Source organism: Phocoena sinus, chromosome 2 (genome assembly GCF_008692025.1).
Source record: "Phocoena sinus isolate mPhoSin1 chromosome 2, mPhoSin1.pri, whole genome shotgun sequence".
NCBI classification, from domain to species: domain Eukaryota; kingdom Metazoa; phylum Chordata; class Mammalia; order Artiodactyla; family Phocoenidae; genus Phocoena; species Phocoena sinus.
Window position 1 is genome coordinate 2465913 of NC_045764.1, and position 14104 is coordinate 2480016.

The following is a 14104-nucleotide window of genomic DNA, read 5'->3' on the forward strand; positions in this document are numbered from 1 at the left end:
TTTAATTTTTCTGAGTCTGAAATTATATAAAAATTTTAAAGGAAGGAAACCTTTTGGGAGATTATAAATAATAATAAACTATATTCAGGACTGGCAGAAGATAACAATGATAGAAGAGTCCGTGGTCTCTATACCTGATCCATGGAGTGATGACATGTTTCCACAGTCGGGGCAATTCCCATGGTTTTTTAGTATTAGCTTCTTTTCCAGTGTTTTATAATAAACCCAACCAAAACTCGGGAGGGGGGCTGCCTAATAAGGACTGCACGTGCCCGTATGAAGGTGTTCTGTTTCCTGGAAAGGAATGAAAAAAGTGCACACACACATCAGCCATTGAAATAAAGCATCCTTCTCTTTTATACAACCGACATGTTTTCACATGGAATAGGTATACCTGAGTAATTACGTTACATGTGTGTTTTACTAAGTTTGCTTTTAAATGGTAGACTTGGAGAAGGGAAACCAAACTCCAGATGTCTCTCTGTTCCTTCTTCTTGCCTTCCACACCATTTCTTTTCTCTGTTGTCTCGTGTCTGTAGCAGTGAGGCAGGTCTTGGTCCTCAAGAATTAATTTGTTAGAAAGAATAGACGGAGAGGTAACTTATTTACTGGAGGGATTTTTTATTTTCCTAGAAGATTCACTGTAGATTTCCACGAAGAATTAACAAGCTCGCGGGCCCATTTAAAGTATAGCTTGGTTTATGACCTTATTTTGTTCCCCAGTAAATGATCAGGGACACTGCTCTAAGCCACACTTCCTCCAAAGGCAGGAGGTACCATGGTCACCAAACCCTTGCCTTTTACAGCAAACATGAGAAGCCAGACGCCCACCCCCAGCTACTGGTGCCTGTGAAGGCCACTGGACGGACAGACTTGTGAAGCCAACTGTCCTTTGAAAACAGTCAGTCCAGCTAACTGTTCAGGTGGCCGTCATTTAAAAACAAGTTAATAAATAGAAAGATGGCTGGTATCTCTGAACACAGTCAAAGGACAGTATAAAAGTCGTGTGTGCACGCACATGTGAGGTTTTGACTCACTACTAAAAATAACCACTTAGGGACTTCCCTGGTGGTCCAGTGGTTAGGATTCGGGGCTCTCACTGCCGTGGATTGGATTCAGTCCCTGGTCGGGGAACTGAGATCCCACAAGCCACGCGGCAGAGCCAAAAATAAAAATAACCGCTTAAAACAATCCAATGGAAATTGAAGCAGCTGAAAATTAAATTCTGTGCACTCATACCCTATCCTGTGAGTTTCGGCTTTGACTCAGCCTTGCAAATGTTTCGTGGGCCCCAGGGCTGTCACAGCCCTCTGTTCCTAGGACCTCGGTGGGAGCTGGTCAGACGAGCCCTTATGAATTCACGTGATTGAGGAGGACACGAGGAGAGAGACCTCGATTCTCTGCCAAGTTTGGCCATTTCTCCAGAGAAACCATTGGCCTCTCAGTGCAATATCTCTGTGGCCAGTGTCACGGGAGACCCTCGCAACATGAGTAGGACGCTCGTCGATCTCCCAGCGTTGCCGGGAGAGTAGGGGCCATTACATTTTCCATCGTCCACCTGAATTACAGCCGGGAAGCAAATGTTAAGATTTCCTTCCAGGGAAAGCCTGTAAGGGGAGGCATAGGAACTGGGTTAATCTAAACTGTAGTTGATCAAGGTGTGCAGTCACGCACCGTTAGAAACCCCACCTGGTAGTTACAGATCTCTACAGGTCAGTGATGGGTGACGTAGGAGTGGTGTGAGCTCCTGACCGGTGGGGCTTGCTGGTGGCACATGGGGGTTCATAGTACTTTAGTCTCTACTTTTGCACGTTTGCAGTTTTGCATGATGGAAAGCTTGAACTGCTGTTCTAAACCTAATAAAACTGAAAAACAGGTAGCGAGATTTGTGCTGGCTGGAGAGGGATTCAGGGCTAGGCTTCCTCTGGCTCCCCTGGATGGAATAGAACTCACTCTTATTACTCCATGGTTCTACTTCTTAGACCAGCCTGTGACGTGTGTGTGTGTGTGTGTGTGTGTGCGTGTGTGTGTGTACACGTACTCATCTGGCATCTGCCTCCCCCTCTTAGAAGACAGTCTGCAGGAACTGTGTCCGTTTTGTGTGTCACTGTTGCGTGGGAGCCATGAACAATCAATGAATGAACAAAATGAACGCATGACGACTAAACACTGGACTGTCTTTTTCTTCTTTATTGTCTCATTTTAGTTGCAGAATTAAGAAAACTCTTTGAACCAAAGAGGAAAGAATTTTCAGACATGAAAAGGTAAGGCGTTCGTTGTACGTAATGAGGAAGTAGAAGAGTTTGCAAAGCAGTGTCCAGTGTTGCCTGAGAACTGATGTCCGTGGCTCACCACGCCTTTGCTGGTGTCTTGCACAGAAAAGAAAGAATTGCCAGGCGCCTAGAAGGAATCGAAGCCGACACGCAGCCCATCCTCTTGCAGAGCTGCACGGGCTTAGTGAGTCATCGTCTGCTGGAGGAGGACCTGCCCAGATACACGCGCGCCACAGACCCAGCCAGTCCTCACATCGGTGAGCTTGCGGCCCGGCGGCCCGTCATCAGCCTTTTCTATCCAGCACTGCTGGAAAATGAGATGTTCCAAGAGCGTGAATTGTGTAGATGTAAAATGTGTATTAAATCTGTGGGTTTGTTCAAACCAGCAGCAACACCTGTGTCAGCTCTGCCACACGCCCCAGGTGTGGTCCTCCAGTGTCACAGAAATGACCCCCCAGTTGGTTAATTGATGCCCAGTCATTTGTCTCCCGCACCTCCACCCCCCACGCACACCGCCCCAGACCATCCCAGGGCAGGAACTGTGTCTCTCTCTCCACCCGCTTAGGGCCCCAGCTGTCAGAGACCCTCAGGTTTGTTTGGGAAAGGGCTAAGACAGGCATCTCTTACAGTAGATTTAAATAGAATGCCCAGATGCCCAGCACAGGACAGCGTTGCTCTCGGCAGGGAGCCTGGAAGAGCAAAGCTGGACCTCGAATGACTGGGGCTCTTACTCTGTGTGTTTAAGCATCCTATTTAAGTTATTTTAATAGGTGTAATTTTAAATGCATTGTGTATCTATCTCATGTTAAACAGTATGTCAGACATGACAGCTTTTCCTTGGTTACTCAGACGTTACTGTAGTATCAGATAATCCACGTGACCTCGGAAGAGGGTGACGCGCGTGGGGCTGCCCCTCCTGCCCTCCCCGTCCCTGGCTCTGCGGCTCTGTGCTGCTGCTCTTATATCCGGTGTTTTCTGGTTCCTTCGTCAGAGAGAGATGCTGGTCTCCCTTCGTGATGTGATAAGTTTGCCTGTCTCTACAGTTTCTTGTTTTCTGTGGTCAGAAAACTAGAGAACTAAGATTCTTTTTTACATACGTGAAGAAGCAAGAGTAGACAGGGTACCAAGATATATGGCCAGAAATAAACCCCAGTGTATATAACATGTTAATCCATGCATTATATGATCATTGAAGCATCACGTTAGTAAGAAAAGGAAGAATTATTTAATAAACCGGTAATGGGAAAAATGGGATAGCAGTGGGGAGGAACTATGCCCCCTCCTCACTTCCTACCCAAAACAAAAATAAGGTCCAATTAATCACGATTAATTTTAAGAGAATAATTAAAAACACGAAAACAAAGGTGAGTATTTAGTTCCAGCTGAATGGAAAAGGACTTTCAAAACACTGAAACAGCTGTAGAAATCACCAATGACTAGGTCAATTGACTTGACTACATAATAATTAACATCTGTGCTTCAAAGAAAATCTTTGACTTCACAAAAAATTAAGGAAGTTTAAAAATATCCATGAAGAAGATAAAGAGCTCATATTCCTATAAAATTTTACACAAAACAATAAAAATGACACTGTGAATCAAAAGAATATAGAGCAGTAAGCTTGACCAGATATTCCAGAGAAGAAAAAGATAATGATACAAATGGCTACTAAATAATTGAAAAATGCATGCATCCTCTTTTTCTAGTAATCAAAGGCAATTTTTAATTTAATTAAAAAAATTTTTTTTGAGAAACAGGACATCATGATAAACATTTTTTAAAATGTGGAACTGGGCTTCCCTGGTGGCGCAGTGGTTGAGAGTCCGCCTGCCAATGCAGGGGACACGGGTTCGTGCCCCGGTCCGGGAAGATCCCACATGCCGCGGAGCGGCTGGGCCCGTGAGCCATGGCCGCTGAGCCTGCGCGTCCGGAGCCTGTGCTCCGCAACGGGAGAGGCCACAGCAGTGAGAGGCCCACGTACCACAAAAAAAAAAAAAAAAAAAAGTGGAACTATTTATATAAATCCAAAATAGAGATATAAAAATGAAGTACAACAGATACAGATAGATAATAAATTATTTGATAGTCTCATGTATAGTTTTATATATTACGTATGTGCTTTCTTAAATTTTTTAATTGAAGTATAGTTGATTTAAAATGTGTTAATTTCTGCTGTACAGCAAAGTGATTCAGTTATACATATGTATACATTCTTTTTCATATTCTCAAAGGCGAGTTTTAAAATTAACATTCGGTGTTAGTGAGAGCATACATTGCAGGTTCCAGTGTAAATCGATTCAAGCTTTACAAAAATTAATTTGACAGTCCACCACGTGTCTTACAATGATATACCTACTGAGAAAGCAATTCCACTTTTATGCAACTATCTTTTGTAATAGTAATCAGAAAATAAGATGGATTAAAAGTTAGAGTCAACTTCAGTGCCCAGAAATATGAGAATGGTTAAATTGATTCTGGAATGCCTATAGTATGAAATATTATGAAGCCTTAAAATGATGTCTTCAAAATAAGATTTCCACACTTAGGAAAATGTTTTATGTAGGACATTAAGGTTACATAAAATATGAGTTATTTTATATAGAAAAAAAGAAATCACATATATAAAAGACTAGAAAGAGTATATAGAAAAGTTTAGCAAATTATCCATTTATTTATTACTGATTATTGTATGTTAGTGATTATTGGTGATTTGGAGGTTAACCTTCCTGTGTTTTCACTGTAGACCTTTTCTACATCAAGCATGCAGAGTATAATTGGAAAAAGCCACTTCTGTTAAAAAAAATAGCAAAACGAAAAACACAGCCACACCTGGCGGATGTTGACGTGGACCATTATTGTTATGGTTACTATCAGATCCTGTGTGGTTTCCCATGAAAGCACTATCCATCACTCGTCAAATTACAGCAGTTCGAATATCTGTTATCTTTTCTAGAGGAGTCTGAACTCGTCCTCTGGCCTCACACATGAAACATTAAACTCAAAAGCAGAAAAGTAAATAAGGGGAAATAGGCACTGAACTAGAGCGAGGGCTGTCGGGACTGAGCTGTAGCTGCGGCCATGCTTGACCCAGCTTATGCAGCCCATAGAACGTCACAGCCTTTATGTATTTCACTGCAGACCTCAAACTTCTTCAGCATCCCAGGTAAATCATTTTAGGAAGCTGCACGTAAGTGAGAAATTGGACCTTCACAGCCTGGGCGCTCGGAGCATATCGTGTATGGAACAGAGTAGAATAACCACATTTTATTATTTGCTTGAAATCTGTGTGTGTGATCTTCTTGTAGGCCAATCAAATGAAGAGGAAGAAACTTTGGATTCTTCCTTAGAAAAGCAGACTCGATCCAAACACTGCACAGAATCCTCGAGCATCCATGGTGACTCCCCCTACGGTTCCAGCATCATGGACACCCAGAGCCTAGAATCCAAAGCCGAAAGGATCGCCAGATACAAAGCAGAGAGGAGACGGCAGCTGGCAGAAAAGTATGGGCTCACCCTGGACCCGGAAGGCGACGCCGAATCTCCATCTCGATACAGCAAGTCCAGGAAGGACACTGAGACTGCTGAGAAAAGGGGAGGAAAAAGTGACCGCTCTGCTGAGTCCAGCAAAGATTCGGGCGCTTCCTACTCCAGGACCGAGATCCCGGGGCTCAGGAGCTGCATGGCTGGGTCCAAGGACCATGCCCTCCACCGGCGCGATGGTGTTTCCGACACAGAGGTGCTGCTCAACGTAGAAAACCAAAGACGAGGTCAAGAGCCCAGTGCCACCGGGCCAGCCCAAGACCTGCCCCCCGCGGGGGAGGGCTCCGCATCCTTCCCATTCTCCGGGCGAGACTGCGCCCTCGGTGAAGTGCCAAGGTCCCCAAAGCCAATGCACAGCCTGCCCAGCCCGTCACCTGGGCAGCCAGCCTCTCCGAGCCACTCCACAGGTGACCTGCCACTCCCTGCCGAGGCTCGAGCCAGGTAAGTGCTGACCTGCGGACACCTGCGTCCCCTCTGCCACTGCTGTGTCTGGGATCTGGGGGTCCTCAGCGCTCTGCGGAAGTCTGGGCTCACCGCAGAAATAATGCGATTTATGGTTTTTTAATTTCCGCAGTCTCAACACAGGTTCTACGGAAGCAGAAAGCTTCCTGATCTTTTTGATTTATATAATTCTTGGTGTGTTCTTTTTTCAAAGAATAAATTGAACAGGTGTCATGGGGACACACTTTCAGGACCTTTTTCTTTTTTTAACATCTTTATTGGAGTATAATTGCTTTACATTGTTGTGTTAGTTGCCGCTGTATAACAAAGTGAATCAGCTTTACGTACACGTATATCCCCATATCTCCTCCCTCTCGCGTCTCCCTCTTGAACCTCCCTACCCCACCCCTCTAGGTGGACACAAAACACTGAGCTGATCTCCCTGTGCTATGCGGCTGCTTCCCACTAGCTACCTGTTTTACATTTGGTAGTGTATATATGTCCATGCCACTCTCTCACTTCGTCCCAGCTTACCCTTCCCCCTCCCCGTGTCCTCAAGTCCATTCTCTATGTCATATGTTCCTATTATCATTTTCTTAACTGTTTTGGGTTTATTATTGTAGGTCTTTTCCTGCTCTTGTGTTTCCTGCCTAGAGAAGTTCCCTTGGCATTTGTTGTAAAGCTGGTTTGGTGGTGCTGAATTCTCTTAGCTTTTGCTTGTCGGTAAAGGTTTTAATTTCTCTGTCAAATCTGAATGAGATTCACGCTGGGTAGAGTAATCTTGGTTGTAGGTTTTCCCTTTCATCACTTTAAATATGTCCTGCCACCCCCTTCTGGCTTGCAGAGTTTCCGCTGAAAGATCAGCTGTTAACCTTATGGGGATTCCCTTATACATCATCTGTTGCTTTTCCCTTGCTGCTTTTAATATTTTTTCTTTGTATTTAATTTTTGACAGTTTCATTAATACGTGTCTTGGCGTGTTTCTCCTTGGATTTATCCTGTGTGGGACTCTCTGCACTTCCTGGACTTGATTGACTATTTCCTTTCCCATATTAGGGAAATTTTCAACTATAATCTCTTCAAATATTTTCTCAGTCCCTTTCTTTTTCTCTTCTTCTTCTGGGACCCCTATAATTCGAATGTTGGTGCGTTTCATGTTGTCCCAGAGGTCTCTGAGACTGTCCTAGTTCTTTTCATTCTTTTTTCTTTATTCTGCTCTGCAGTAGTTATTTCCACTACTTTATCTTCCAGCTCACTTATCCGTTCTTCTGCCTCAGTTATTCTGCTATTGATTCCTTCTAGAGAATTTTTAATTTCACTTATTGTGTTGTTCATCATTGTTTGTTTCATCTTTAGTTCCTCTAGGTCCTTGTTAAATGTTTCTTGCATTTTCTCTATTCTATTTCCAAGATTTTGGATCATCTTTACTATCATTATTCTGAATTCTTTTTCAGGTAGACTGCCTATTTCCTCTTCATTTGTTAGGTCTGGTGGGCTTTTACCTTGCTCCTTCATCTGCTGTGTGTTTTTCTGTCTTCTCATTCTGCTTATCTTACTGTGTTTGGGGTCTCCTTTTTGCAGGCTGCAGGTTCGTAGTTCCCGTTGTTTTTGGTGTCTGTCCCCAGTGGCTAAGGTTGGTTCAGTGGGTTGTGTAGGCTTCCTGGTGGAGGGGACTGGTGCCTGTATTCTGGTGGATGAGGCTGGATCTTGTCTTTCTGGTGGGCAGGTCCACTTCTGGTGGTGATTTTTGGCGTGTCTGTGACCTTATTATGATTTTAGGCAGCCTCTCTGCTAATGAGTGGGGCTGTGTTCCTGTCTTGCTAGTTGTTTGGCATGGGGTGTCCAGCACTGGAGCTTGCTGGTCGTTGGGTGGAGCTGGGTCTTAGCGGTGAGACGGAGATCTCTGGGAGCGCTCTCACCGATTGATAGTACATGGAGCTGGGAGGTCTCTGGTGGTCCAGTGTCCTGAACTCGGCTCTCCCACCTCAGAGACTCAGGCCTGACACCCGGCCAGAGCACCAAGACCCTGTCAGCCCCACGGCCGGTATGTGGGGAGTTTCTTGCCTTTTGGGAAGTGTGAGGTCTTAGGTGTTCTGTAGGAGTTGTTCCACATGTAGAAGTATTTTTGATGTATTTGTGGGGATTGCCACGTCTCACTCCTCCACCATCTTGAAGGTCCCCCTCATGACCTTTCTTCTTACTGTGTTTCTCGCTCGCCTTTAACAACTGTCTTTTTCTTTGTTTTTCTGTGGTCATACCCAAGACTTTGGGGCGATTGTTCTTGTTGCAGTCGTTTAAAGTCACCAAGCAGAAGGACACCACTAACCAATTTCCACTGGGTCTCAGTTTAGGGTATGAAGTGTGACTGTAATATACGCTGAATATAACTGTAACATATGTTTTGTAAGTATATCGGCACGCTAAGAAAACAGCTGTGTATACAAGCACCTCATTGAAAAGATCAGCCAGTAGGAGAAATCGCTGTGTCATAGGGTCAACCTATGGAAAATCAGAAAAGGAATAAAATCAAAAAGTCAGATGCCAGAGAGGGTATGTGTTTCTTTCTCAATTTAAATATTTAAATTTAAGTTCAGTTTAGATATTTAAATCTAATAAGTGTGATGACCAATTAAAATGCAGTCTACTTAAACATCCTACATAACGGTTTGGGATAATTGTCTAGACAGACTCCGACATGTATTTTTTCAGTTCAAACAGGCATTAGCTTTGCAGATGAATTGAGGAAGGATGAGAACCCGAGATAAAGCAAATTTATTCTGGAAGAAAAAAAAGGATGTTGGAAAATACTCCTGTTTATTCCACATTGGAACGGAGCAGTAAATATGGTCGTCTTCATATGGCAGTTGTATATCTAAAGCAGCTTATTTTAGTTATTGAAGTATGTTGACCTCAAGACCTGTCACCACTTGCTTGATCATCTATACTAGAATATTTAGGGATATTAGTTTCTAAGAGAATTCAATAGTATGGATCCTGATTGTATTTTGAGGGCCTTTGTTCAGCCTTTGAACTTAACTGCTTAAAATTTAGGGACCTATCGTCTCGTACTTTGAAAGGGAAGTCTGTTGTTTGGGAAATTTGCTTTTCGTAGAAGAAGCGGTGTTTTGGCGTTAGTTACGCTCTATCAAAGCAAACTCTTCATGGGCTGTGTGAGCAGGACAGACAAACTTAACATGGCAGTTTGATTACCTGGGTTAAAAAATAATGAGGAATCTAATTTCTGAGTGCCATATCATGAAAACTGTTTATTATCATGGTGTCTAGGTTAACCGTCTAGATCACATATAGTAGATGAGATTTTGAAGCAGTTGTAATAATAATTAAAACCATGTTGAGTATTCCAGGTAAAATGACAGGATTCTTAATAGTTCTCTGTGAGTTAAAATCTCAATATTCAAAAATATATATCACTTAAAATCTCAAGAGCCCATTTCCTTCTAGATTATTTGAAGAGGCATGTTACCTGGAAACTTTCGTAAGCCTTAGCCTGACAGCACCTTACTTTCATGGAAGGCAGGCTTAAAAGTATTGAGAAGTTGTAAAGGAGTTCACAAGGAAGCACGTGCCTTATTTTTTTTGAAGCCACTCAAGGCATACAATTCCATGACTTACAGGCAAAGAAACACAAATCACTTCATACATATAAGGAAAATACCTCAGATGTATTTACATTAAAAAAGGATGGAAAATAATGTGTGACAGGTATGATGTTAAAATAGCGTTGGGATTTATTTGGCAATGATTCTGTTTATTCACCTTTTAAAGATGGATTTACATGGATGAACATTCTGCTAGTTGTCCTTTCTCTAGAGCCAGGAAATTCAGGTGTCAGAAGGTCATTGTTGTCTCACTTCCGTTTGGGGAGAAGAAAGACAAAAATTACTTTGTGAACTAAAACAGTAACCAGAGAACCCTCGGTGACTCAGTAACCATAAGTGAAAGTAAGATGGTGTCTGACCTGGAAATATGTGACAGAGAAGTTTAGAAGATTAAGGAATGGCCAAAACTAATTATCTACAGATAACAAAACAGTCGAATACCGTACTTAATCATGGATTTGTCCTATCACTGAAATGGAGTGTTTTTCTCACTGCTGTGTTTTACTTTCATCACCTAGCTCCACCAGGATTTGGAAGTATTCGTCTCTGAATTAAGTCATTCCCATTCCATCGTTTCATTTTGTGCTCACGAGAAAGAGGCTCTTTTTGTTTCATTAATTAAATAGGAATACATCACTCATGAACTATAACGTCAAAAGACTGCCCGTGGTGTCCTAAATTTCAAATGTGAGCCAGATATCGAGTGCATAGTTTTTGTATGTTCTCATATGTGCTAATGCAGAAATGTATGTACACACGGGATGATCATTAGTTCTTTCGCTGTGCTATACTGTTTCTAAGCATTATAAGCTCCGTAACAATCTCTAGGGCAGTATTTAGCTGAGTAGTAAGTTTATTTTAGAATTATTTAACGTTCAGTTTATATGATAAAGAACATATGTATGTGTATGTGTGTATGTTAATGTATGTATGTGTATGTATGTTAGTCACAGGGTCTTCAGTTCAGAAACCCTGTTAGTTTCCCAGGAAGTCAGGTGAAAACATTGTTCTGTAGCAAACTAAGAATGTACGTAGTAACAGAGCAGTATATATATACCACATCATATATGTGTGTGTGTGTGTATGTGTATATATATATATATATGCTATATTATATCAGTAATAGAGCATAAAACACCTCCCAACCACCATTCCCCCAATCCTGCCAAATCCTGTTAAGTCTGGGATTTCAGGAACTATGTTTTCTGACGAGGTGGTGTTACTGATACGAACCATTCTTTTGTTACTTCAGCCACTGTGAATTTTAGAATAAAATTCAAAGGGATCGGGGGCCTATGAACTATTATTCAAAAATTTAAAAATCTGAGCTCTATTAATAATCCTAAATTCAAAGCTCTTGTTGAATTTGCTCCTTGGCGTGTCTCTTAATATTAAAAGCAATAAGAGGTACCATCTCGGTTACTTCTTTGCGTGAAGGGACTCAGTCACTACCCCAAGTCCCACAGCTGCTGTTCTCCCGAGCATCTATACTTCCCTACATGACTGGAAGGAAGAGAATCACACCTAATCTCCTAGCGGTGACCTGCTCTGGAAAACCCTTGTTTTTGTTTGTTTGTTTGTTTATTACTCCACTGGGATCCCCATCACACCTTCTCCCACATAGCAAACTGTATCGTTCGTGGCCAGAAAATGAGGATGGGGGTTTCATGCAGAGCTGATGCTGACATTTGACCGGGGGCAGCCGCCATTGGTGATTTGATGGTTTAGACTGGGCTTCCCTTGCAATGGAGCATTGGCCAGGAAGATAGGCCAGGGTATATCCTCCAGAATGATCTGTTTCTGCAACACTGTGGCGTGCAGACTCTGGCCAACTAGGAAGGAAGGGGGATTACGCTGCAGTCTTTCTTTCTTTTTAATTCAAAAAACTTTTTTTGTTTTGTTTTCAATTTTATTGAAGTTTAGTTGATTTACAAAGGTGTGTTAATTTCTGCTATACAGGAAAGTTATACATTCAGTTATACATATATTCAGTTATACATATATTCAGTTATTCAGTTATACATGTATATATTCTTTTTCATATTCTTTTCATTGTGGTTTATCACAGGATATTGAATATAGTTCCCTGTGCTGTACAGTAGGACCTTGTGGTTTATCCATCATATTACATAATAGTTTGCATCTGCTCATCCCAAATTCCCAGTCCATCCCTCTCCCTCCCCACCTCCCCTTTGGCTACCACAAGTCTGATCTCTATGTCTGTAGGTCAGTTTCTGTTTTGTAGATATGTTCATTTGTGTCATATTTTAGATTCCACATATAAGTGATGTCATATATTTGTCTTTCCGTTTCTGACTTACTTCACTTAGTAGGATAATTTCTCGGACCATCCACGTTGCTGCAAATGGCATCGTTTCATTCTTTTTCAAGGCTGAGTAATACTCCATTGTGTGTGTGTGTATGTGTGTGCACACATATATATACCACACCTTCTTCATCCATTCCTCTGTCGATGGACACAGGTTGTTTAAATGTCTTGGCTGTTGTAAATAGTGCTGCTGTGAACGCAGGGGTGCACGTATCATTTTGAATTAGAGTTTATTTCTGATTGTTTGGGCATCTCCCAGTGAGAGGTTTGCATCTAAAAACCATCTCCAGAGCCTGAAGCTCATTGTTTTGGTTAATTAGAGAGATGCTGAGGAAGGCACCTGCCTCTGGACCATCTGTGTTCCTGGGTCAGCTCCTGTCTCTACCAGGGCAGGAAGGTTCCTAACAGAGACTCTGCGTCGGGGCAGAATGTCATAAGAAGAGAGATCTCCGAGGATCTACTCTCTAAAGAGACCGCTGGGTACTTCTCACGTGTCTATTTTTGTATCAGCACAGGATCGCTTTCACCTTTCAGTCCCTGTATCCCCAAACATCAGTCCTTGCCGTGTTCTTCTAAATTTGGGCTATTTTTATGGTTAACTCATTGCCATTTTTTTCCGTTTTATTCTATTTTCACTGGCAAGTATCCGTTTCTGTCCGTTGAAAGAAATAAGACTGCGTCACCCCCAGTACTAGCTGGTTTGTCCTAAAAATGCAAAAGTCTGCCAGATTTTAAAACGTAAAATTGGGCTTCCCTGGTGGCGCAGTGGCTGAGAGTCCGCCTGCCGATGCAGGGGACACGGGTTCGTGCCCCGGTCTGGGAAGATCCCACATGCCGTGGAGCGGCTGCGCCCGTGAGCCATGGCCGCTGAGCCTGCGCGTCCGGAGCCTGTGCTCCGCAACGGGAGAGGCCGCAACAGTGAGAGACCCGCATTCGGCAAAAAAAAAAAAAAAACGTAAAATTGTGCCTGTGTGCGTGTGCCTTTTTGCACATTCGTAACGTATGCATAGTAGCGTACATACTCACTGCTAATGAACACAGAGAAACAGCTGTCAGCAAATAAACTTTTAATTTTAATGAGATGCCGAAGTTAACAACTGTTCTTCCTAAGCTGAACCATGTGTTATCATTAGGAGCTGTTATATAATTAGAGCTGGACACCCACAGGGTGAAACTAATTTTACTGTGCTGGATTTGACTTCATTTTGGTGGCAGGAAGCATTTTTTGTCTGTTAACTCTTAGGGGTTATTGGGAGTTAAAGCATGTCATCGTATTGTATACTTAGGGATACAAACCCAGAGCACCTCCTGTCTTTGACAGCTTTGGGTGAATTCTTATTTCTTGGTGATACAGTACTCTGCCAGACAGTTGCCACATCATTAAAAAGTTCTGTTAACACTCAAGGTCACCGTCGCATCCACAGTGATCCTATAGCCCTCTCCCGAGAGGTAACCTCTGCCCTATGGAGAGCTGGCTCACCCCAGGACCCCACAAAATAGATATCCTATGTTAAAGAACTTTAAACTCTCAGAACCAGAAGTAACCCGGGAGATTATTTAGTTTAAAAATCTATTTTATACGTGAAAAAAACTCTGAAGATTATATGGTCCATATAAGACCATATAGCTGAGTCCATGATCTGGTCATTCAAGGTCTCCGAGTCCATCAGAGTTCTTTCCATGACACGCTGCTCTTGTTATTAATGTCAGTTCTATTTTCCATCATAGTGGAAAAGAGGGTTTGCTGTTTTTGACCTTTGAAGGTTAGAAACTTGAGGAAAGAAGGTCAGGGATATTATAGAAACCACTTGTGTGGATTTACATAAGGTATTTAAAAGCCTCATCCTCATAAACAAGATGAAAACATATAGTCTGGGGGAACTCAAACTCAATAGATATCT

The 14104-nt window shown here is 42.5% G+C and overlaps 1 protein-coding gene across 8 annotated transcripts in view; it reads left to right on the top strand.

The window, feature by feature from the left end:
• SVIL (supervillin) overlaps positions 1-14104 on the top strand; it is a 245350-nt gene that overhangs the window by 153509 nt on the left and 77737 nt on the right. For 7 of the 8 annotated variants that reach the window (XM_032618924.1, XM_032618914.1, XM_032618919.1 and 4 more), the window contains 3 exons: positions 2207-2264; positions 2379-2530; positions 5579-6254. In XM_032618924.1, the coding sequence (XP_032474815.1) occupies positions 2257-2264; positions 2379-2530; positions 5579-6254 (836 nt within the window). In that variant the 5' untranslated portion in view covers positions 2207-2256. Of the gene's footprint in view, positions 1-2206; positions 2265-2378; positions 2531-5578; positions 6255-14104 lie in introns of those variants that run through there. The other variant, XM_032618942.1, reaches the window with a different exon arrangement.